Genomic DNA, 21,023 nt, shown 5'->3' with positions numbered 1-21,023 from the left:
TTGTATCTTCTTGTGGCTCTTTGGTTCTGGGGCTACCACTGATTTTTTTTTTTTTGTTAACATTGAAACTGCCCAGTTTTTTAGAGCTGTTATAAGGCTAGGTGGTTGTTTGGTTTTTTTTTTTTCCTGAACTTTTCACTTTTTAGATTCAGGATTCTTCTACACAACCTCACATCCTTTCCTGCATCCTGAAGGTCCCAAACCATAAGGTGGGATTGTTAAAGTTTTTTTTCACGGCAAGTGCATGTTATCTTTCTGGCAAACCCACTTAAAACAGTTGAGTGGTGAAAAGAGCCCAAGAAACCAAGGTTGCTCCTAAGTAGTAGGGGAACAGCCCAGTTTTTCCTTTGTGGCATTTGCTGGCACGGTATCAAGCCTTCAGATAGGTTAAGTGGCTGGCAGACTGGAGGTAATCTTATACTGGACTTGTTGACCCATACTAGGCACACAGTTTGCATAGAAACTAGCACTTTACCTTGGGGTATTTCTCTGCTGAGAGCTTTCTTTCCAAACAGTACTATCTTAAAAATGCAGCTTCTGGGTGAAGGACCAGGCAGGCAAACCAGTTGTTTTAAACATGGCTGGAGTGAAGACTGGGTTGTGAAAGGTTTTAGCTAGCATGCAAAGCTTAGCTTATGAAAACAGTCTAACCTGATACCTGGCTGTTAACACTGACTGACGTCTTTGAACCAGGGAATACTGCATTAAGGGATATAAAAAACTAAACCAAGTGGAGCTGTCATAAAACTAAAGTTCTGTGTTGTTGAATTTAAAATGCAAGAAATGTGGAAGTGTGGGCTAGGTTGGAATCTGATACAAAGAAATCTAACCGTAAACAGGGAATTACTAAGAATTCCAACTTGCAAGAATGGGAGTTTTAATGCGGTCAAACATGCATTTCAGATCTATCTTTTCCGTATAATGCAATTATCATACACCAGTTAAAACTCCGATATTAGTGTGGCACAGGATTATAATCTAAGTCCCCTGAAGGCAGAGGCAGTAGGATCACTTGAGTTCAAGGTTAGCCTGGGTCACCAGAGCAAGTGCCAGGCCACTGAGGCCTGCATAGTGAGACCCTGTCTCACCATTCACAGCCTGTTATTTGGTAGGCAGTCTTACAGTATTGATAGGAGGAGGAAATTTTCCCTTTAAAACATCTGTTTCTTGCTGGACAGTGGCGGTGCATGCCTTTAATCCCAGCATTTGGGAGGCAGAGGCAGGAGGATCTCTGAGTTCGAGACCAGTCTGATCTACAATAGCTAGTTCCACGACAGGCTCTAAAGCTACAGAGAAACCCTATCTCCAAAAACTGCAACCAAAACAAAAAAATCTGTTTCTCAAAAGAAAAATATTAGTATTGAAGGTGTTTTATTGTTTTGCTTTTGCCCCTTCATTTGCATTCATGGCTATTAAGTAAACTGCACCTTTCCTAAGAAGTAAATACAAATTTTTAAAAGGTAAATTAGAGGTTAAAAACAAAACTCAAACACATCATCACTCATCTTCTAAAACACAAAAGAAAAAGTCCTGACAGATGTCCCTTTTAATTATCCTTTCAGAGTAGAGAACCTTGAGAAGATGCTAGTTAGGACCCTACTGGTGATTTGGTTTTCATGCCCAGTTTGTTAAGTGACCCTATCCACTTTCAGAGACATTTACATATTCAATTGATCCAATTTCTCACCAAAAGGACTCAAGTTTTAGTGTCAAGGTCAAAGAGGGAAAAGCAATTATCAGTGATACTCATGGTGCTAAATTATTAAAAGTGGCAGCTTCATGTCCAGTCTTACTTTCCCAGATCATTGTTTAATGTTTGTCCACTCATGCAGCATTTCTACATATAAGATGCACATCCTTTTAAAAATGTTAACTTGTGTATATGTGCTTGTGCCTGGGGTCAGGAACATGTCAGATCTGGAGCTGGAGTTACAGTCAGTCATCAGGAGCTTGATATAGGGGTTGGGAATCAAATCCAGGGGCCCTGCAAGAGCAACAGAGGCTCTTAATCAGAGGCACCTCTCTGACTTCAATATTGCAAGTTCTTATGTGTGTTTTTGGTTTTTCAAGACAGGGTTTCTCTGTGTAACTGCGCTGACTGTCCTGGATCTAGTTGTGTGTGCCAGGATGGCCTTGAACTCAGAGACCCGCCTGCCTCTACCTTCTGAGTGGTGAGATTAAAGGTGTGCAGCACCACTCCATGGCTTATGTGATTTATGACAGGTTTTCCCTTCCTAAATTGTCAGTTCAGTTATCCCATATGTCAAGAACAAAGGAATCCATCACTCTAAGATCTGACTTCAAATATTGAAAAAGTAAAAGTAAATAAATGGGCAACACGGGCAGAATTTAATAATTGCTTAGTTCGGACCCTCACTGAGGATCAGAATAGGCCAGGCCATTCAGTATTTCCAGACTTGCCAAGGATACACAGATAAGAGTCCCTGTCTCAAAACAAAAACAAAACCCTTAGGTAGATTGGGTTTATTCCCACCTGAAATGCAAACTTAAAACATCATTTTAAGTTTCATACATCGGGTTGCAAGCAACCCCAATTCAAATTCCCATACTTCTGTTTTATCCTCTGTGGAACGCTCTAATTTGATACTATTCTAGCCACCTCTTTCTCTTTGGTGCATACCTATAATTGCATCTACTATGACCCTTTTTGAGTCACTATGATGAACTAACTACTCAAATGTGCCATCTACTGCTCTATGTCACTAAGTATTGTGGCTAGACATACTCCAGGTTCAACACATTATCTTCAGGCAGAAAACAGTCTGAGCAAAGACAATCACGACTCCTGAAGTAGACCATGAATCAAAGCAGCTTTGTCGACAGAGAAGTGGTACAAACACACTAGCCATGTTTTAATTAAAATAGAATTTATTAGCTTTTCTTTTAATATAAACATGAGAAAGAAAAACCACGTTTAGTTGTAGCATTCTTTTCAAAATAAAACTGCAATCAACACTTGAATCTCTAAGCTCTGAACTCCATAACAATGTGTTTTTGAGGTGGTAGATTGTAATATTTCATACATCCTTCCTTAACATTTATGTCTGTCCTTTAAAAAATGATGAACCCGGCAGCACTTGAGAGCGTGTGAAGGAAGCATTGTAAGAGAAAGTATTCTTGGCCCACAACGGTCTTGTTTACAGGTAAGACTCCCAGTTACATGTGAGAAGAAATAGAATGCACGTAGTTGAAAACACAAATTTTCTATTATTTCAAATTTAGGTGCTGCTGTCATCATTTTCCTAATCATTTCCTCCCCGCCTTTTAAGGCCTGTGCTTAGGACTCCTGGGTGCAGTGTACAAGACACCTGCACTCAAGCAATTGCCTGGGTTAGATTTCTTTAGGGCTCCTAGGTGCAGTTTAGAAGACATGTGTACCCAGGCAAACATGCAGGGTAATATTTTTTTTTTTAATTGCTCATTTCACCTGTTTGAGGATCTGATTCCTTTTCCATGTACTATATGTGTTAACAGTGCTCTTCATAACCTCCCTTAACTGAATGTAAAGACACTTAGGTGATCAAAGCAGTTAGAGCCCAGCCTGGCAAAGACAGACTGGAAAAAAAGGAGTGTTTCCATGGGAATACACAGCAGTTCCCAGATCTCAGTGCAGGTTTAAACTCTGACGCTTGTAGAGTTATAAACGCTACAAACTAATGAAACATTATTTAAGTGTTTTACTTTACCTTTTCAACTTAATCCCCCCAAATTTGGAATATCAAGCCTTTAGTTTTAATTTTTTGGTTCATAGTTTGCAATCTTCAAGAGAAAATTAGAAGCTTAATTATTTCAAATTAGTAAATTAAAACTTTTCAAATGATGTTTTTGTGAAAGTTTGTGGCTTTTATACTTCTGATGCAGTGTTCCCAGAGAGCCCAGGCACAGAACATTAAGTGTAAAGCATCACTAATTTTGGGGATACCTTGTATTTTTGCTATTTGCTCATGATCACTGGACCACTATGTTGTTTGGCATTATGAAAATATCTTTTAATACACATTTAAAAGTGAGAAAAATCATCTGAAAATGAGAAGCACCATTAATAGTTCACAGGAAATGCACTGAGGACCCAACAGAAGTCAACAACTGATACTTTCCCTTTACGGTTCCAAACATACCAAAAAACACTAGCAAGCAGAGCTTGCAAAGAATACCAATGGCGAGTGTTACCCAGCAGCTTTTTGGTAATTTAAACTGATTGCCAATAATGACTAGCAGCTTTGATGACACAGAAGGAGAACTTTTAATACCTAATGATGCTACAATCTGCTCCTAGATGGTTTCATGAGTGTTAAGTATCCCATGCTTGGGGCTGAGGAGTGTAGCTCAGTGGTCAAATGCTCACCGAGCACACGCTAAGTCCTCAGTTTGATTCCCAGCACCACAAAAATGGGAAGGAGTCTCATGTTTTAATGGTAATACTGAATCAATTCTAAAAGCATATGCAGCAGTTGAGAGAGGGGCAAGAAAAACAAGTTATATGGTTAGTGTCTTTAAAGTCTAAAGTCTGAGCCAGGCATGGTGATCCCAGCACTGGGAGGTAGAGGCAGGAAGATTAGGAGTTCGAGGCTAGCCTGTAGTTTGAAGCTAGCCCAGGCTACATAAGACCCTGTCTCAAACAAAAGTCTAAAAATTGAAACAATTTAAAAACCTCACATATTTCACAGCCATTGGCCTACATGGTAAGCAATATCTGTGTGTGGTCAGAGCTTTTGCTTTGGAGTAGTTTTTGTAACTGTTTACATTACAAAGGACAGAGAGTGGTTGCTTTGACAAGGTCCCATTCTTTCCTATGGAGTCAGCAGTCACTGTCCAGAGTCTCTTGAATTTGAGGTCTTCGCATTCGGTGGAGTCCCACCTGTGCTGGTCTCTGACCAGGAGAGGTGCTACTTCTCCAGTCTTTGTCAATGAGGAGTCCCTTGGTGTTCTCACTCCTCATGCCTCTCCCTTAAGAGAGGATGGCATTAGAGCGCTGAATACCAATGAAATTATCAGCGCTTAAAGATCTTCTCATAGCAGCTCTACACAAGTCTTTGTATTTGTCTTCACACAATCTTGAAATGGCCTAGGAAATGCAATCAAACAGAATATTGAGGTTTAAAGAAGAATGCAGCCTTTAAGGAAAGCAAAACAAAAAAAGCAATTCAAACCGCCTCTAAACAAATGTAGCCACCTGAGGGTGAAGGTCTACAGGGATAGGTACTGGGGATACTACTTCCTGCTAGTCTTCCTAATCTTTTCAGGGTCATGACTTAATGCCTGGAAGAGGGGAACTTAAGTTACCTAAAAATTGGGTTCCTGCCTGGTATTGGTGGTGCATGCCTTTGGTCCCAGCACTCGAGAGGCAGAGGATCTCTGTGAGTTCGAGACCAGCCTGGTCTACTGAGATAGGTCCAGGACAGGCTCCAAAGCAATACAAAGAAACCCTGTATTGAAAAACCAAAAAACAAGCAACAAAAAACCTGGGTTCCTCAGATGGAGATATGGCTCTGCAGGTGAAGTGCTGGCTATGCACACATGAGAGCTTTGAGTTTGGATTCCTTGTCCTGTGCCAGGTGTGGTGGCACGTCCCTACAATCCCAGTGCTATGAAGTGGTGAGAGGAGGAGCCTGGAGCCTCGAGGAGCCCTCTAGTAACCCAGTGAGGTCCAGTTAGGCACCCAGTTCCACAATATAAGTAAAAGACATCTGTGTCAGCTTCTGGCCATCACACACATAAAACTGAGTTCTCAAAAATGTAGTAGATGCTGTGACAGGCTTTTTTTTTTTTTTTTTTTTTTTAAACATCATTATCACGCAACTATGCTAAAACAGTGTTTACTCAGTTGTTACAATTATATCCAATTTCCAGTGGTCTAACAAGGTTGGCAACTGCTATACTTGATAGCAGGAGTCTAATGACTATTTTACTAGCACACTAATAGAACAGCATTCTAAGTTATCAAGGTACCTTAAGGAAGTTCCATCCTAAAGAATGTGAATCACTGTGACCCATTTACTTAACATTTAAGACATAACTATGACTTTGCCTATATGTAAGTTCACACCTTCATTGTTAAAGAACATTTTATTTATGTATGAGTGTGGGGAAGGCTACCCACTGGTGTCTGAAGGTGCCTGATCCCCTAGGGCTGGGGTAGAAAGACACTGGATGTGACCATTGGTATTTGAACACAGATCCATTTTCAAGCCTCTGAGCTAACTCCCCAGCCTCCATTACACTTTTATGAAAACACTATGTCATCCCTATATTCAGTATGAGAAATACATTTGCATTTTGCATGCTAAACACAGGTCTCTCAGTTTAGCCACTAACGCTGTCTAGTAAACTCAAGGTATCTGACAATTTTTCGGGTGAAATGCAGCAGAGTTGTGATATGTAAGTAGGAATAATTAAGAACATAATTTCAGGAAGTTATCTATATATGATTATGAGGATACAAAGCTTGAATAGGGAAACCATAACTATATTACATTTGATTAAAAAGACTGAATTGTGATTACTGGAGGCAATATCTACCTCTCTATATAATGTAGATACTTGTAGAAACCATAAAAGACACAGGAAATATGATGCCAGAGATAATAACCTCTTCAATGTGCTAATTTAAAAGCTTCCCATTGTCTTCACAGATGTTGGCCGGGTGGTTTGCAGCAAACCCCACTTAGTGAATGCAGCCTTACCTCTAGGTTCTGAGCTCTTTCTTTGCTGAGAGGAGCAAACAGAAAATTCAGGTTGTTGTCATCAGCTAAGGAGCGAAGGTCAAAGTAGTATTTGGCATAAACACTGGCAGGAACATTAATATTGAACTGGAGTAGCTCCAAGAAATGCCTTTCCATCTCATTCCTGGGGAGGAGGAACACAGCAAAACTCACATAGGGCAATTTTAGTCAACTGGGCAATCTTCAAAATTATCATTCAGAGTTTCTAGAATAGCTCTAAATTCTGTCTTGGACACATAAAGACTACCCCACTAGATTAATATACCAGTGCTCAAACAAGGTACAGCTATTCCTGGTCCTTTCTGCATCCCAGCACTGAGTTTGGGGAGGGGAAAGGTTACAGCCCTCCCTCTCATGCACTCATGCTGCTGACTTGCAGGCTCATTCTTCAGAGTTCCATTAGTGCAGCTGGACTATCCGTACTCCACACTCACTCACAAGGCCCGCTATAGTGAGCAGATGAAAGGAATGATGTATGCTGTTTATTAGCTCTGAAGAACTTGCAGACATTTTCCCTGGGCTGATAACAGGAAGGGGCTTATTGAAGTAGAGAAGCGCCAACAAAAGGAGTGGGCACATCACCACGGCAACAAATGGATCCATCGAGAGCCACGCTATTATCTCTGAGGGGGGAAAACTCTTGAGGCAACAAGGATTCATCTCAAATAAATAAATAAATAAATAAATAAATAAGCCACATTGGAAGGGAAAGGAAACCCCTTCCCCGGCCTCAGCACATGAGGCTATGTCAAAGGGCACAATGCAAGTTTCTGTTCACCTTAATATTACACTAAGGTGACAAACTGTCACTATGACAGTCAAGACACTCATTTTAAACTCTGGAAAGCAGAGAGATCAAAGACAGATGTCTTGGCTACACTAAACCCACTTTAATACACTATGTCTGGTAGAGCACTGTACCAACAAACCTGGTTCCTATGCTGGGAATAAAACCCCAAGACGCTGAGCACTTGCTGCCCTAGCCAGGACAGAATGTGCAGAGGGAGTGAGCTCTACAAGGAGGGAAATGCAGACGGGGAGCAGCTCTGTACTGTGTGACCATACTGACCTTGCTGAAGGTTAAAAAAAAAAAAAAAATTAGAGTAAACTTGACCATTCATAATCCCTTCAGAAAGTATAGAAAAATTATAAACACTTAAGCAAATACAACAGAGACCTGTCTTAGAACTTACTTGGTTTAATATTTTATTCACTGCCTCAAGAAGTATCTGACACTCTATACAGAAAGTAGGTAAAATATGGTTTTCTCATTAGCTAAAATTAAACAGCCCACTTCCAAAATTAATTTCCTGTTCATACAGCAATAAGCCTATAGAAATGTAAATCAGATAATGTTTTGATAATCAGGTAATCAAGACTTAATTTGCTACAGGAACAAATGTACTTCACTATCCCTTTTATATTTTCTCTGCTAATACATTCTAACTGTGTTGAAATACAGTCCTTCATGGGATTAACATGTCTATTAATAGAGGTTTAATCACTGAAGAAAAGCATTATGCCAACAGAATATGCAGCTTCTGGGTTTTTGTTGTTGGTTTTTTTTTTTTTTTTTTCCACATGGCTGAATGCACACCATTTACCGGCACAGCACATTTCCTGGACAGCAGCTGTCTAGTTTTAACTTATTTTTTGAACAGAAATATAGCCTAACAAGACACATACATGGTGGAAAGTTTTAAGGAAAATCTGACAGATGCTGATTTTAAACTTTTAATTTAGACTAAAAAAAAAAAAAAAAAAAAAAGGGGGGGGACTATAAATAGCCAACAGCAGAGGAAGGAGACAAATGCATATTAACCTCATCATGCTCTTCAGTTCTCAAAGGTCATAAACAAAAGGTGACAGGAACACAGCTCCTGGTGTTTCTCTGCTCATAACAAAAGGTACCAGGGCCTCAGCCCCTGCCACCACTGCCCTTGCTGTGGGTTCACATCCGGGAAACCCAATGTTTTCTGAATCCTTTCTAATCTTACAACTAAACCAGAGCCCCTGGCAGCTGGGTTTAAAATTTAAATTTAAGGATAATTACACATTTTACTTTTTCCCAGGGGCCAGTTTATAGATGATTGACACAGTGATCAAAGTCACTCTGGCCTTGGTAACTTCCAAAAGTATGTCCATCTGTTTCCGATTTTGTTGTCATGTCCTTTGGTAAGATGGCTACCAGTGCCACAATGTGAAAATGACCACTTTCAGCAAACACTGGTAATTATGAGTGACAGTCCTGACTACAGGAATGGGTAACTTCTACTGCCCTCATCATATCTTGATCTTCCTATTATGTTCAATATAATCAAGAGTTTCTTCATCACTAAGCTATTTCATAAGTACCCCCAGCAAAGACATTCCTCTGTCAAGTGAGCACTTTCAGGGTTTGTAGGAGACCTCTCTGGTGCTCATCTTGCTTGCAGACTTCACAGCATGAGTACTGGTATGCCCCAGCATCATGCTAGTGACCATCATTGAGGATATGCGCTCAGATATGTGGGCCGCCAAGGCTGGACAAGTGCTGGTGAAGCCCCCGAGCTGTTCTAGCATTGCCTGCCTAAGAGCAATCCTAGAGCTTACTAGCCCATCAGACCATTTCTAAAACAAATACTCCACATGCAGAGGAGGCAGAAGCATTTCCTGAAATTTTGGCTTTTGTACTTGGTAGCTTGTTATAGATGGTTAGATATAAAAAAGAAAAAAAAAAAAAAATGGTGAGTCTAGGGCCAGCAGAAGTAAATACACAATGAAAGACTCAGGTGATAACCTTGCACAAGTCCAGAGGCTCTGAGACAAGAACAAAACCCCTTAATAGTTCCAAACAAAAACTAAACCTCTTTTCCACTTACAACTGGTATTTTATTAAAGAAAATCATCTCCACACTTACCATATCTATTGGATAATGTACAATGATACAACAAGTGTTATTCCCATTCTAGCTTAGCCAATCTGGTATGTATCCATTAAAAGGAGCAGAACTAGTAGATTTTAAAAAGCAATAAAATATATACTGTACTATGCTGTCCTTGTAAAGGTCACCAAAACTGCAAAAATACTTTTCAATTTATCACATTATTATAAATATGCCATCAGTAACTACCAATTAATGATATGAACTGTTATACAGCTGGATAGAAAGAATGTAGTTTTATGTCTATTTCCACTGGCTGTTCAAAACAGCTTTTAAAAGTATTCTTTAAATTCTATGTAAAACTTTATGGGAGCAAATTAGAGTGCTAGAAAAATGGTTAGGAAGTTCACCGAACCCTTACAAACTCACATGTCCTCAACTGTAATGTCCTTGAGGATCTGGCAGTAGTCCACATTCCATACAGCCTGATCATCCCAAACCTTGGAGGCAAGAAGAATGGCTCCCAAAACAATTCTTTTCCAGTTAGTGGGGCAAATGTCGATCTCAGCATAAGTTAAAAGTCTCTCCAAGTAAACCTGCAAAAGTGGAGCACTGGTCTTTGATTGGGTTAAGGGTAAGTGCCGAGTTTATGAGTGACAGGCCTCCTCTGTGCGTGACAAGCTGCAGTGCTGCAGACACCTCAGCAAGAGGTCAGACTTCTCTGCTGTCCACTTGCCCAGGCTTCAGAGCAAGGGTTGTCACTTAGTAGTAGCCCTGAAGAACAGTACAACATTCACACTTGCAAAGCAGCAGACGGGCCCAGTGCAGACTCAGGCTGTTCAGTAAATCTCAAGTCTCTCCCATGTGATTTTACAGGCATGCCAGACTCACGCATCTAAAACCAAGTCACTCTGAGCACATTTAAGTCTTTTTCAGGTCACAGTGACTCTTGTGTGGAACGAGGACAAGAGAGCCTCCCAGTGGCTACTGGGCAGATAGCACCATAGGCACAGTGCCTTCATAAGGAACCACCTGTACCCAAAAGGGTGGCCATGCCTCATTTTCTCCTCTCCACTATCACTTCCAAGAAACCATTTTCTCTCTTACATAATCTGTCAATTCTCTTGGCTTTAAGGTGGTAGCAAAGCTTCCAGTCTATCCCTTAAACTGGAGTAGTTTGTGAGCCATTCTCATAAATGAGCTTAAACAAAGCAAATGCCTTTGCTATAAGCAACTGGGTGAGGTTGGTTGAGTCTAAGATTGTGGAGAAAGCTCTCTGAAAGATAACAATTGTTCTTTGGTATCCAAGGGAGATTGGTTTTAACCAAAGATGCTTAAGATCCATATATATAAATATGTATATAAAGCAGTATTTATATATAACACCTCCTTACTTGCTTTGTGAGACAGGGTATCACTATGTAGCTTTTGGACTGGCCCTGAACTTGTGATCTTGCTTCAGTCTCCCAAGTGCTACAATTACATACACGAGCCATCATGTTCAGCCCCATATGTTTTAAATCACCTCTACATTATTGACAGTAGTAAAAACAATGTAAATGCTAATGCTAATAGTACTGTTTGGAGAATGTCAAGAAAAGCTCCCACCAAGTATTTGTGATCTACAGTTGGTAGAGAGCAGGTGCTGAGCTCTGATGTGGAAGGGACCCAACAAGGGGTATGTAAGCTTTATATCAAGATGAAAAGGGAAACAAACTGACTTTTAAGAGTAAGTCACTTCTTTCCATCCTTCTTTATTTCCCCTTCCTTCCTCCCTCACTCCTGCCTTTCTTCTTCTTTTTTTTTTTTTTTTGGTTTCTCAAGACAGGGTTTCTCTGTAGCTTTGGAGCCTGTCCTGGAACTCACTCTGTAGACCAGGCTGGCCTTGAACTCACAGAGATCTGCCTGCCTCTGCCTCCCCAGTGCTGGGATTAAGGTGTGTGTCACCACTGTATGGCTGAGTCAGTCACTTTTTTAAGGTCATTAGACTAATGACTCAGATGTGTGAACGTTGTCCACACATATTACTCTCAGTGAGATTACAGTGAAGACTGAGTCTCTCAGAGTCTCCCCTGCTGCTCGTCACAGATAGTCAGGGAGCAATGAGGCACTGCACACCTTGGCTGCCCTTCCCCCATCAGGGCTGTTAGCGCTGTCATTCAGGGAAACACTGTCCTACTGTGTCAGTGGGAGACAGGACATTCTCTTCCTCAAACTGAAGCCAACTCTTCTATTTAATAGCTTGACTCCATCCCACGATACACAACACCCTTCCCAAATGGCCTTTTTAAAAAAGACATTTTCCCTCCACCAGAGATTTCATTCAATATAAATGTTTAGATTGCTCTGATGTCACTTCCCACAACCCCAAGTGCTGCTTCTCAAGATCATGTGCAGACCACATACATGGCAGCTCACTTCCAGCCCACTTTTAGTGAACACACGTGTGTGTGCTTCTGGCTGCTATCTCTATTCTGAAACAGCTCACGTCAAGCTCATCATGCTTACAAATGTTTTTATTCCAACTCTCCAATACCTAGTTATAGAAGCCCAAACTCCATGTTATCCTATTCCAATCTGCAAGTAATACCTGTTCTTGCTATCTTCATTAGTAATCTGACAACTTTCTATCCTGCAACATTTTTTACTACTTGCCTATATGACATCCTAATGCTCTACTGCCTTCTATTCTGACCTCCAATTATAATCTACCTCTACAAAAACAGTTAGGAAAGCTTCCTAAATTAAGACAATTTCCCCCTTATCAAGACTTACCAAAAGCTACTAGTTCACCTGGAACCCATTTCCCTGTGAGACTGTCCCTAGCATCTCCTCTCCCTTAATTCCCTTATTCCTCACTCCCTTCAAATGGCCATCCTGCTTTCCTTGAGCACATGGAATGTTCTAACATCACAGTCTTAGCACTGCTCTCACTGCCTATAATACATAAGCTCTTTGGCTTCCTCATCACCCAAGAACATAGAACTGGGCCATCAATCAATCACAACACACACCAGGACCACAGCCTGGCATGTACCTTAAACTGCACTGAACCAGGTTGGGTGAACCACTGGGGTCCACTATTGCTTCCCATTCTACCCCACTGACATCCTGTGTATGTGTAGTGAGCTACGAAGGGGACTCTCTCTTATGGCCTTTAATGGCAATTGTTTTGTGATAATAAAAGCAATGGCAACATTTTAAACTATAATGACTGTTAAATTTAAATATGTGTTTTTGCATTTCTTGAGAAGGTTCGTTTTATTAAAGTTCTCAGGATAATTTTAGGGATTAAACATATGTGAGCACAGACTTCCTAATAAAGCTTGATAAGAAAGGAATAGCTTACCAATGTTACTATTGCACATTCGGCTGTCAGTTGTGCAGCACTAAAAAGTGTACGAACAAATCTGTAAATAAATTTGTGTTCAGGGTCATGCTTAAAGTACTCCTCTGGAACTTTCTCTCTCTGAAAGAAAAAAAATATATATAAATATTGACCGAGGGAAATTTTTAAGTATTCTTAAGATAGCAGCAGTCTCCACATTGTGCCCACATGTTCCTGAAGATAATTTTAAACATTTATTATATAAATCAGATGTGTGTATGGGGGGGCATGCACAGACATGGTGCCCACATGAGGTCAGAGGTCAACTTTAGGAGTTGTCCTTTTCCTCCACCATACTGGGAGTCAAACATAGGCCCTAAGGCTTGGCAGCAAGTGCTTTTACCTACTGAGCCATCTTGTTGGCCGGGGTGGTATGGCTCAATTTATTTCATTTTTTGTTTGTATGTTTGTCTTGAGGCAAGGTTCACCTTGTAGCCCTGGCAGTCTTGGAACTCACTATGTAGATCAGGATGGCCTCAAGTTTACAGAGATCCACCTAACTCTTCCTCCTGAGTTCGGGGACTGAAAGTATATGTAATCATGCCTGGTGACATTCAGTTTTTTTTTTTTTTTTTTTTCAACATAAACAGTGGGGGATCTTAGAGTCAATTGGCATGAATGACATTTCAAGCAATGATGGACCAAATATCTATTATTAATATCTATTATCAGTTCCATAAAACATCAACAAGTAATAATGTAGCCATCTTAGATGAAGTACTCTATGATGTTGGCAGAATATTGAAATCACCTAACACATACTGGAAGATGTACCACTGTGAAGCAATATATAACTGTAATATAATTATTCATACCTATCCACCACCTATTAAAGAGACACAAGCATAAGCTCTGGAATTTATACCTTCATTTTCTTCCAGAGACTCTCCCAGTTCTTTTTATGCTGAACCCTTACTAACCCTAACATGTCACAGGGGTCATACTTGTCCACAATAAATTTTGAAGAAAAAAAAAAATTCTTTTTAGTTTCCTATAACCATAGGCTCTTGACACTGAATTTTCCATATCAACAGTCAGCCACGTATGCCTCTTTAAGTATTAAGAGTGGGCATATGTTGGGCATAAGAAGTGACTTCTTAAGTTTTTATAGGGTCTTTGATTTTTGTTTTTGTTTTTGATGGTTTTGGTTGTTTTTTCAAGTCAGGGTCTTACTATATTGCACAGACTATTCTCGAAATCACCATCCTGTTTTAGCCTTCAAGGTGCAGGGATTACAGGTCTACTTAAACCACACTGGCTAGTGCCATTTTAACTTATTTAAAGTTTTCTGATTCTCTTGAGAGGTTTGACATATTTGTTGGATTTACAAATGTTTCTACTGTTTGATGTTACTGAAGATGATCTGTTGTCAGTATTCAGACAATCCACTTACTTCCCTTAGCTCACTACTTGCCATATCAGCAAACCTGTTGTTACTCTAGCACAGCCATGAACAACTCTCCTTAAGCTAGGAGCAACTTTCTCCTAATAATCAATGGCAAAACAAACAAGCATGGAATACACAGCTCTAGGAAAGAAAAATACAACTTAAAAAACAAAGCAAACAGGCACTTACTGTGAGTGGATGTGATCGCTCATCAAAAATGTCCAGGGATCTATTTGCATCTCTATAAAGTTTAACAGGTAATGACAAGCTGAGTTAGAATCTTAGTTAACAACTGTGGTTTAGGGAGACTGAAAGGGAAGCCCAGCCTCTAACAATGCAAACAGTTTACAGTTAGTGGTGCCAGCGATGCAGGGACACTCCTCAACAGGTAGTGCCAATAACCAACCACTTAGAACTTGGATGAAGATGAACGAAATTTAAATTCCACAAGCTTTTGCCTCTCTTTAGTTCTTTGCATTATAGTTTTGTTTTTTTTTAACATGTACTTGCTTCTTATAAATAGTATGAATTAAAACTACAGGAGGCACGTGGTCCCAGACTGTCCTCAAACTCAAGCACCCCCGTGGCTCCCTGCTGTGCCCTGTGGTGACACTCCCTTGTGAGCATGAACCAGCTCTGCAACACTCTTCCTTACCTTCCCCACTGCACTTCTGCTTTCCAAACCTGCTGCTGAGCTCCCATGCCTTCCATGCAGCAGGGCAACTCAAGTCACTACACCCTGACCCTTCTTTTTAATATTCTGAATGAGGAAGTGCAAAGTTGACATGCAGCATTTGTGATTTACCTGTGAACTCAACCAGCTCTTTAGTACATAATATCACTTTAATGTGTAATTACAAACACTCTCAAAATTGAATGTAGGGATCTGCCACTTTGAGGAAAATACAATTTGTCATTATAAAATTCAAGCTGTCAAGCTTCTGGTGTATGCCTGACAGCTTTTCAGTGTTCACACTTTTTGCTAAGCAATGAAAACAAATGTGTTTTTAACATTATAAAGAAAGGGAAATCATTATTTTCCACAGGACAGGATGTATCATGCAACCATGCACTAGTTAAAGATTCCCTTACTATATAAGATGTAGCTCAATGAGTAGAATGTAAAAGTTCACTGAGAAATATAAAACCCTATTACAGTGAAACATCTTTATGGCTTTCGTGTGGTACTAGAGAGTAACAAAAAATTTGAGAGCTTTAAAAATGTATGAGTAAGGACTGGATTCAACCTTCTTTAAAACAAACTGAAAGTGAAGACAGAGAAACAGGAAAATATATTTGTCTTTCTACTAAGTTATACATTAAAGAGATTTATAAAAATGCAAATGAGATGTTCTCTCAACTTTTTTGATGCAGGAAAAGTCATTTTCAAAAAACATTATGTTAACAAGATTGTTCTTTGGTGTATTTTTGATTGTCACAATGGGAATGGACAATTGTAACATTGTTAAACGTCCTGCAATGCATGAAGACACCACAACAAGAAATTAGCTAAAAAAAATTAGTAGGATCAAGCTTGCAAAATCATGTGCTGGTTACAATGTGTTTCTAATTTTAATATATATAAACCAGCAAGTTATCAATATAATAAAGCCATACTTTTTAGAACCTCAATAACTAGAGGGCCTTTAAAGGGTCTTAAGAACAAGAAATTCTAATGGAAAATTCATTTCAATATTGTAATAAAAGTACTTTATTGTCTGATGTCTACAGTTACATCTTAATGCTACATTTGGTATTATGCAAGGTAATTAGTTTGAATAGTAAGATAAGTTTTAAGAAGCTCACCTGTTCTTTATGTGGTAATATATTGCTAAGGTCACACTGTGGAAGGAAAACAAATATTTGAAGCAATTCATTTTGTCATTTTTAAGCAGGGTTGACCTTCCCAGAAACCCTGAAATCTTAGTTAGAATAGTACCATAAAGGACACTTAATAGCACTCTGAATTCTTACACAACTGGACACTATGCTGTTAGAAGGCATGCTTCTCTTCATTAAGATCATGTGCAATGCTTACACATCACTGCTGCTGTTTGCCCTTCTACCTACAGAACCTTTTGTCCTGTGCAAGTTGTAGTATTTATACCAATATATTTGAGTTTAGAACAGTAGGGACTTCTGGTTAGGCCTCAGATTGCAGGTGATTTATATTTACTATCCATTTAACCACCGTGGATCATTAGCTTCCTATAGTAAGAAATGAAAAGTTCTGCATACTGAATAAAAGCATTTAAAGTCACTTCTGTGTGATTCTTACTAGAAAACTTAGGAAATGTGAATGAGTGCCTGCAAATCTGCTGATAGGATTAGCTACCCTGAACAAAGCAGTGCTGACAATACAGGAACAGCACAGGAGTCTTGATGGCAGTTTAAATGAGATATCAACAGCAAATACAACCCTTTAGACACTGTATTACTCCTATGTTTGCCATAGATGATGTGAACTAGGGAAAAAGGTGTTCTTTTTGCCATCTGCCCTTACCATCTACAATGCAACTCAAAATATTTGAGGGAAGGCAAATCTGAATTTTAGAAGTAGTTGTATGTATTTTAAATTTGAAAACTTGGATTTTGTAACATTATTGGCATCAAAGATGGATACTTCTACAGTGCTTCAGTTTTATTTACCCTCAGACTGACTTTTAAAATAAAATAAAATAAAAAAAAAAAGGTTCTGTTTGAAAAGGGCCACTAAGATTTACATGACAGTTCATACAACAACCACATTTACAGAAAAGGGAAGGAACCGATATTTAGAACTGATGCATCTAAGGTTCCACCAAGTAGGCAGGTGCAATTCTGAATTCTCATTAAGCAGCTGCTCCCACACTGCCTCACACTACCATATGCGCAGTTGGCACTGGGCAAGACTTGGATTCAAGATTATTTCTGAAGTTCCCAGGGTGATTCCAGGGTGCTGCAAAGTTTGGGAAGGGGCTGTGGTTAAGATCAAAGGACTTGCTTGGACACTCTTTGACAATGTAATAATGCCTCACATGCACCACCTTTCTTAAAGATGCCTGATAGTGTCTATGAACTGAGGGAAAGGCAAAAATGAGAAAAATGCATGAGCTCACGGCCATGTATTTTTCTTTCTTTAAGACAAGGTCTCAAGTAGCCGAGGTTGGTCCTTAACTTGCCATGTAGCTGAGGATGACCTTAGAACCCTGGATTCTGCCACCCGAGTCTCCCAATTGCTGGGATTACAGATATGAGCTGCCATGTACACTTGCAGGCATGTACAATAGAAAAAGTTGTGTGAGTCAAAATGGTTTTAACTCCTTGAAAGTCATATATTACTGCCTACAATAAACATTTTTCAAAATCTTTCCTAAGAGTCAATCTGCTCTAATTTTCTTGGTAAATGTTTATTTAACCAAGTAAATGTATTGATTTTTAAAACTTAAATAAGGAACTATCCTTTCAAAAGTGAATTCCTAAAAAATTAGATTACATTGGGTTGGGGGAGAGGCATGAAACCTATTTGGCCAAGGTTTACTCTTTGAAAATATAGAAACATCAGAATCACTTGAAGTCAAAATGATCCGAGGTCTCTAATGAAACTTCAATGATCTTTTATTTACAGATTGAGGCTTTTCTAAATACCAACACTCAGTGATTATTTAACAAATGACAAACCCAGGACTTTGAGAATTGAGGCTCAGTTTTTGACAAAACAAAATTTAATCTCAGCTGCTGTTGTAAGTATGAAAGGAAAGATACATCATGGTGAATAAGAACTTGCAGTTTTTAAATGAAGAAATTACTGATAATTGGCCAGAAAAAAAATTAAAAACTAGTATATTAGAAAGAAAAGTAAGCTGATTATTATTTTAGACTAAGGGGTAAAATTAGGAATAAAGGCATTAATGCTCCAAACAAGCATTTCCAAAACTATGTTAAAAAACAAAACAAAACAACAAAAAAACAAACCCAAGGAACCGGACAACTTGAATGTAGTGGGGAAGCTCTGCACTTTTTTTGACCATTGTTTTGGACCTGAATTCATCTTGGGGTATTTCAAAAAAGTCATTTCCAACAATAACCTATGTATGCATGAGGTTGCTCATGTACTACGGTGCCAGTAGAGGACAAATTGTTCATTCAAAAAGTAGTTTACAAAGCAGTAAGCATTGTTTTAGGCTTGTAACTAGTGAAAAATTTACTAATCTGGAAATATCTGTTATGTTTAGCAGTACTTTCACAGTATAAATAGAGGCATACTTTTCCTCAGATTTCTTATTTGCTAAACTGGCTGACTTTTCCACCATGCAGTTTAAAGTAAAATGGAAATTGAAAATTTACATTTAGTCTCTTAAATATCAGTATCTAATTGACCCCAATTTCTTGAACTGGGTGCTTTAACAAGATAATCAAATGACTGAAATTACCAAAAATGGCTGGGATGCTTTTAGCAAAGGGGTCAGTCGCTCAGCACTCGGCAGCCTAGTGGTACTCACCATTTTATTGTGGTTCTAAGGTTAGGCTGGCTGACTGTGCTGTCATCTAGAAATATTGTTGAGCATGAGCTATACTTTTTAGTAAGCTGCCCTGGAGATACCTGAAGGGGGAGGGAAATAGAAGAGAATGTCACAGTAAGTTAAACCTATAAAATGTGTTCTTTTTCCTTGGTTAAAATGTCAAATGATAAAGCATTAAGGTATTCTTTACAGTATATGAACTGCCTGATTGTGACAGCATGTGTGGCTCTGCAGGGAAACCCACTGGAGGCTTTTAATGTCCACAGATCACGTTTGAGGAATGGGTTAAAAAATGCAGCTCTTGGTACCATAGTTATAAATCAAACCTGGCAAGTATCTATTACCAAATTCCTTTATAAATGTTATAAAAAGTTTTAAGTAAGGTTTCAGCAATTTCTCTTAAAAGGTAGCTACAGTGCCTAAATACTGGCACAAGAGCCTTACTATATAGTACTTACTATAGTAAATACAAGGTGAATACTAAATATCTTAGTGGCTGAAAGTGTTCTGAAGTCAGAGGTGGTGTGCCCGGCTGCTCCCTTGCCAACAGGCCAGGAGCCATAAATTTCTCTGGGCCTATTCCCTTAAACATTAACATTCCCTCACATCTGGGAATAGAAGGCAAAAGCAACTTTGAGATTTTAACTTTCATTTCATGTGTAAGTGCCATTGTGTTTCTTAAATGAAAACCCCAAGTATTGTTTTTCCTCCAGTTATTTATTAGCACACATCACGATGCCTTCCTGCTGCTCTCGGCCATGGATGCCTTTTTCTCCATCTTTGTCCTTGGACCCCATCTACCTTCCAGCACATCTCTACCAACAACAACACCACAGGATGTTTCTCTTTGGGTACTCTTTTAACTGCTTGCAGGATTATCTCCCTCATACAAATCTGAGCTTCTCCAAATCTGAACAACTTCAATGCCTCTACCACCAAATGTTGAACACACAATCTTAACACCTTATGGAGTTCAAATAATTGAAGAATACAGTTAAGAATTGTAAGGCTGGAGATGTAGTTCGTTGGTAGATCACTTGACTAGTATGCTTGAGGCCCTGGGTTCAACCCTAGAACTGAAAAATTATCTATAAATTGAGAGATAAATCTTACTACAGATATAAACTAGAAGAGAACTATCTACAGTATCACTGGAACGAAGACAATTAACTTTTTGAGCCCTCTCAACTATCTTTAAAACACTTTAGAAGTATCCATTCATTTGCAAAAAAAAAAAAAAATGCAAGAATACAGCAAATCAGACAATGAAATAGCCTACAGTATGTTAAGACCCATATGGTCCATGGTCAAATAGTGTCACTGAATAAAGATCAACAGCAACATTCTTTAAAACAAAATACCAGTAACTTGGTATTCTTTAAAAACAAAAAGCAAAAAAACCACTAATTCAGATGCGCCTTCTTTTCCTCCTATGATCAATTATTTCTATCATACTATCACTTTGCCCATCAGTACTTTCTCATAAACACATGAAAAATGCAATAGGTGGAAGCCGCTAGCAGCTCACAATCAGAGATACCCATATGGTAGATAAAACAGGTTGTTTGTTTCACTATAAAGTTGCTGCTCCCTTTTAAATGTCCCAGATGTTATGTTTTTGAAAAGTACTATTGGAAAAATTAATTTTTTTCCAAGCTAGAACTATTTAAATTATATTTAAGGCTGTGATGTTTCTTAAGCTGTTCAGTTAACATGTGTACTTTGCATGACCTGTGTGTTAAAAGGGTATATTTTTATAAGCCCAAAGATAAATACAACATGAAAAAAAAAAAAACTGGTTTTCATTGAAGTGCTTTTATTCCAGTGGAAGATACATTTTAGGGTCATTATTATAGGTTGAGGAACTCAAATCAAAATTCCTCGGAACAGAAAATACTGTAGATATGTTGGCTAGTGTTGTGAACTTGATACACGCTAGAGTCACTTTGGAAGTGGAACTCTCAATTGAAAAAATGCACCCATTAGATTGGCCTATGGGCAAATCTGTGGTGCATTTGCTTCACTGATGATTGATGAGGGAGAGTCTGGCTCACTGTGGGAGATGCCACTTCTGGGTTGATGGTCCTAGGAGCTACAAGAAAGCAGGCTGAGCAAGCCATGGAGAGCTAGCCAGTAAGC

The 21,023-nt window shown here is 39.0% G+C and overlaps 1 protein-coding gene across 3 annotated transcripts in view; it reads right to left on the bottom strand.

Moving 5' to 3' along the window:
• Window positions 1-2,871: 2,871 nt before the first annotated feature.
• The window catches only part of Ccnyl1 (cyclin Y like 1), a 34,165-nt gene continuing 16,013 nt past the window's right edge, over window positions 2,872-21,023 (bottom strand). For all 3 annotated transcript variants that reach the window (XM_051190357.1, XM_051190356.1, XM_051190358.1), the window contains 7 exons: window positions 18,864-18,964; window positions 16,189-16,224; window positions 14,572-14,623; window positions 12,957-13,076; window positions 10,037-10,203; window positions 6,705-6,867; window positions 2,872-5,086 (listed from right to left, as the gene is read on the bottom strand). In XM_051190357.1, coding sequence (XP_051046314.1) covers window positions 4,970-5,086; window positions 6,705-6,867; window positions 10,037-10,203; window positions 12,957-13,076; window positions 14,572-14,623; window positions 16,189-16,224; window positions 18,864-18,964 — 756 coding nt within the window. In that variant the 3' untranslated portion in view covers window positions 2,872-4,969. The remainder of the gene's footprint in view (window positions 5,087-6,704; window positions 6,868-10,036; window positions 10,204-12,956; window positions 13,077-14,571; window positions 14,624-16,188; window positions 16,225-18,863; window positions 18,965-21,023) is intronic.

Source organism: Phodopus roborovskii, unplaced genomic scaffold (assembly GCF_943737965.1).
Source record: "Phodopus roborovskii unplaced genomic scaffold, PHOROB, whole genome shotgun sequence".
Taxonomy (NCBI): Eukaryota; Metazoa; Chordata; class Mammalia; order Rodentia; family Cricetidae; genus Phodopus; species Phodopus roborovskii.
This window is presented reverse-complemented; position numbering and strand designations above follow the sequence as displayed.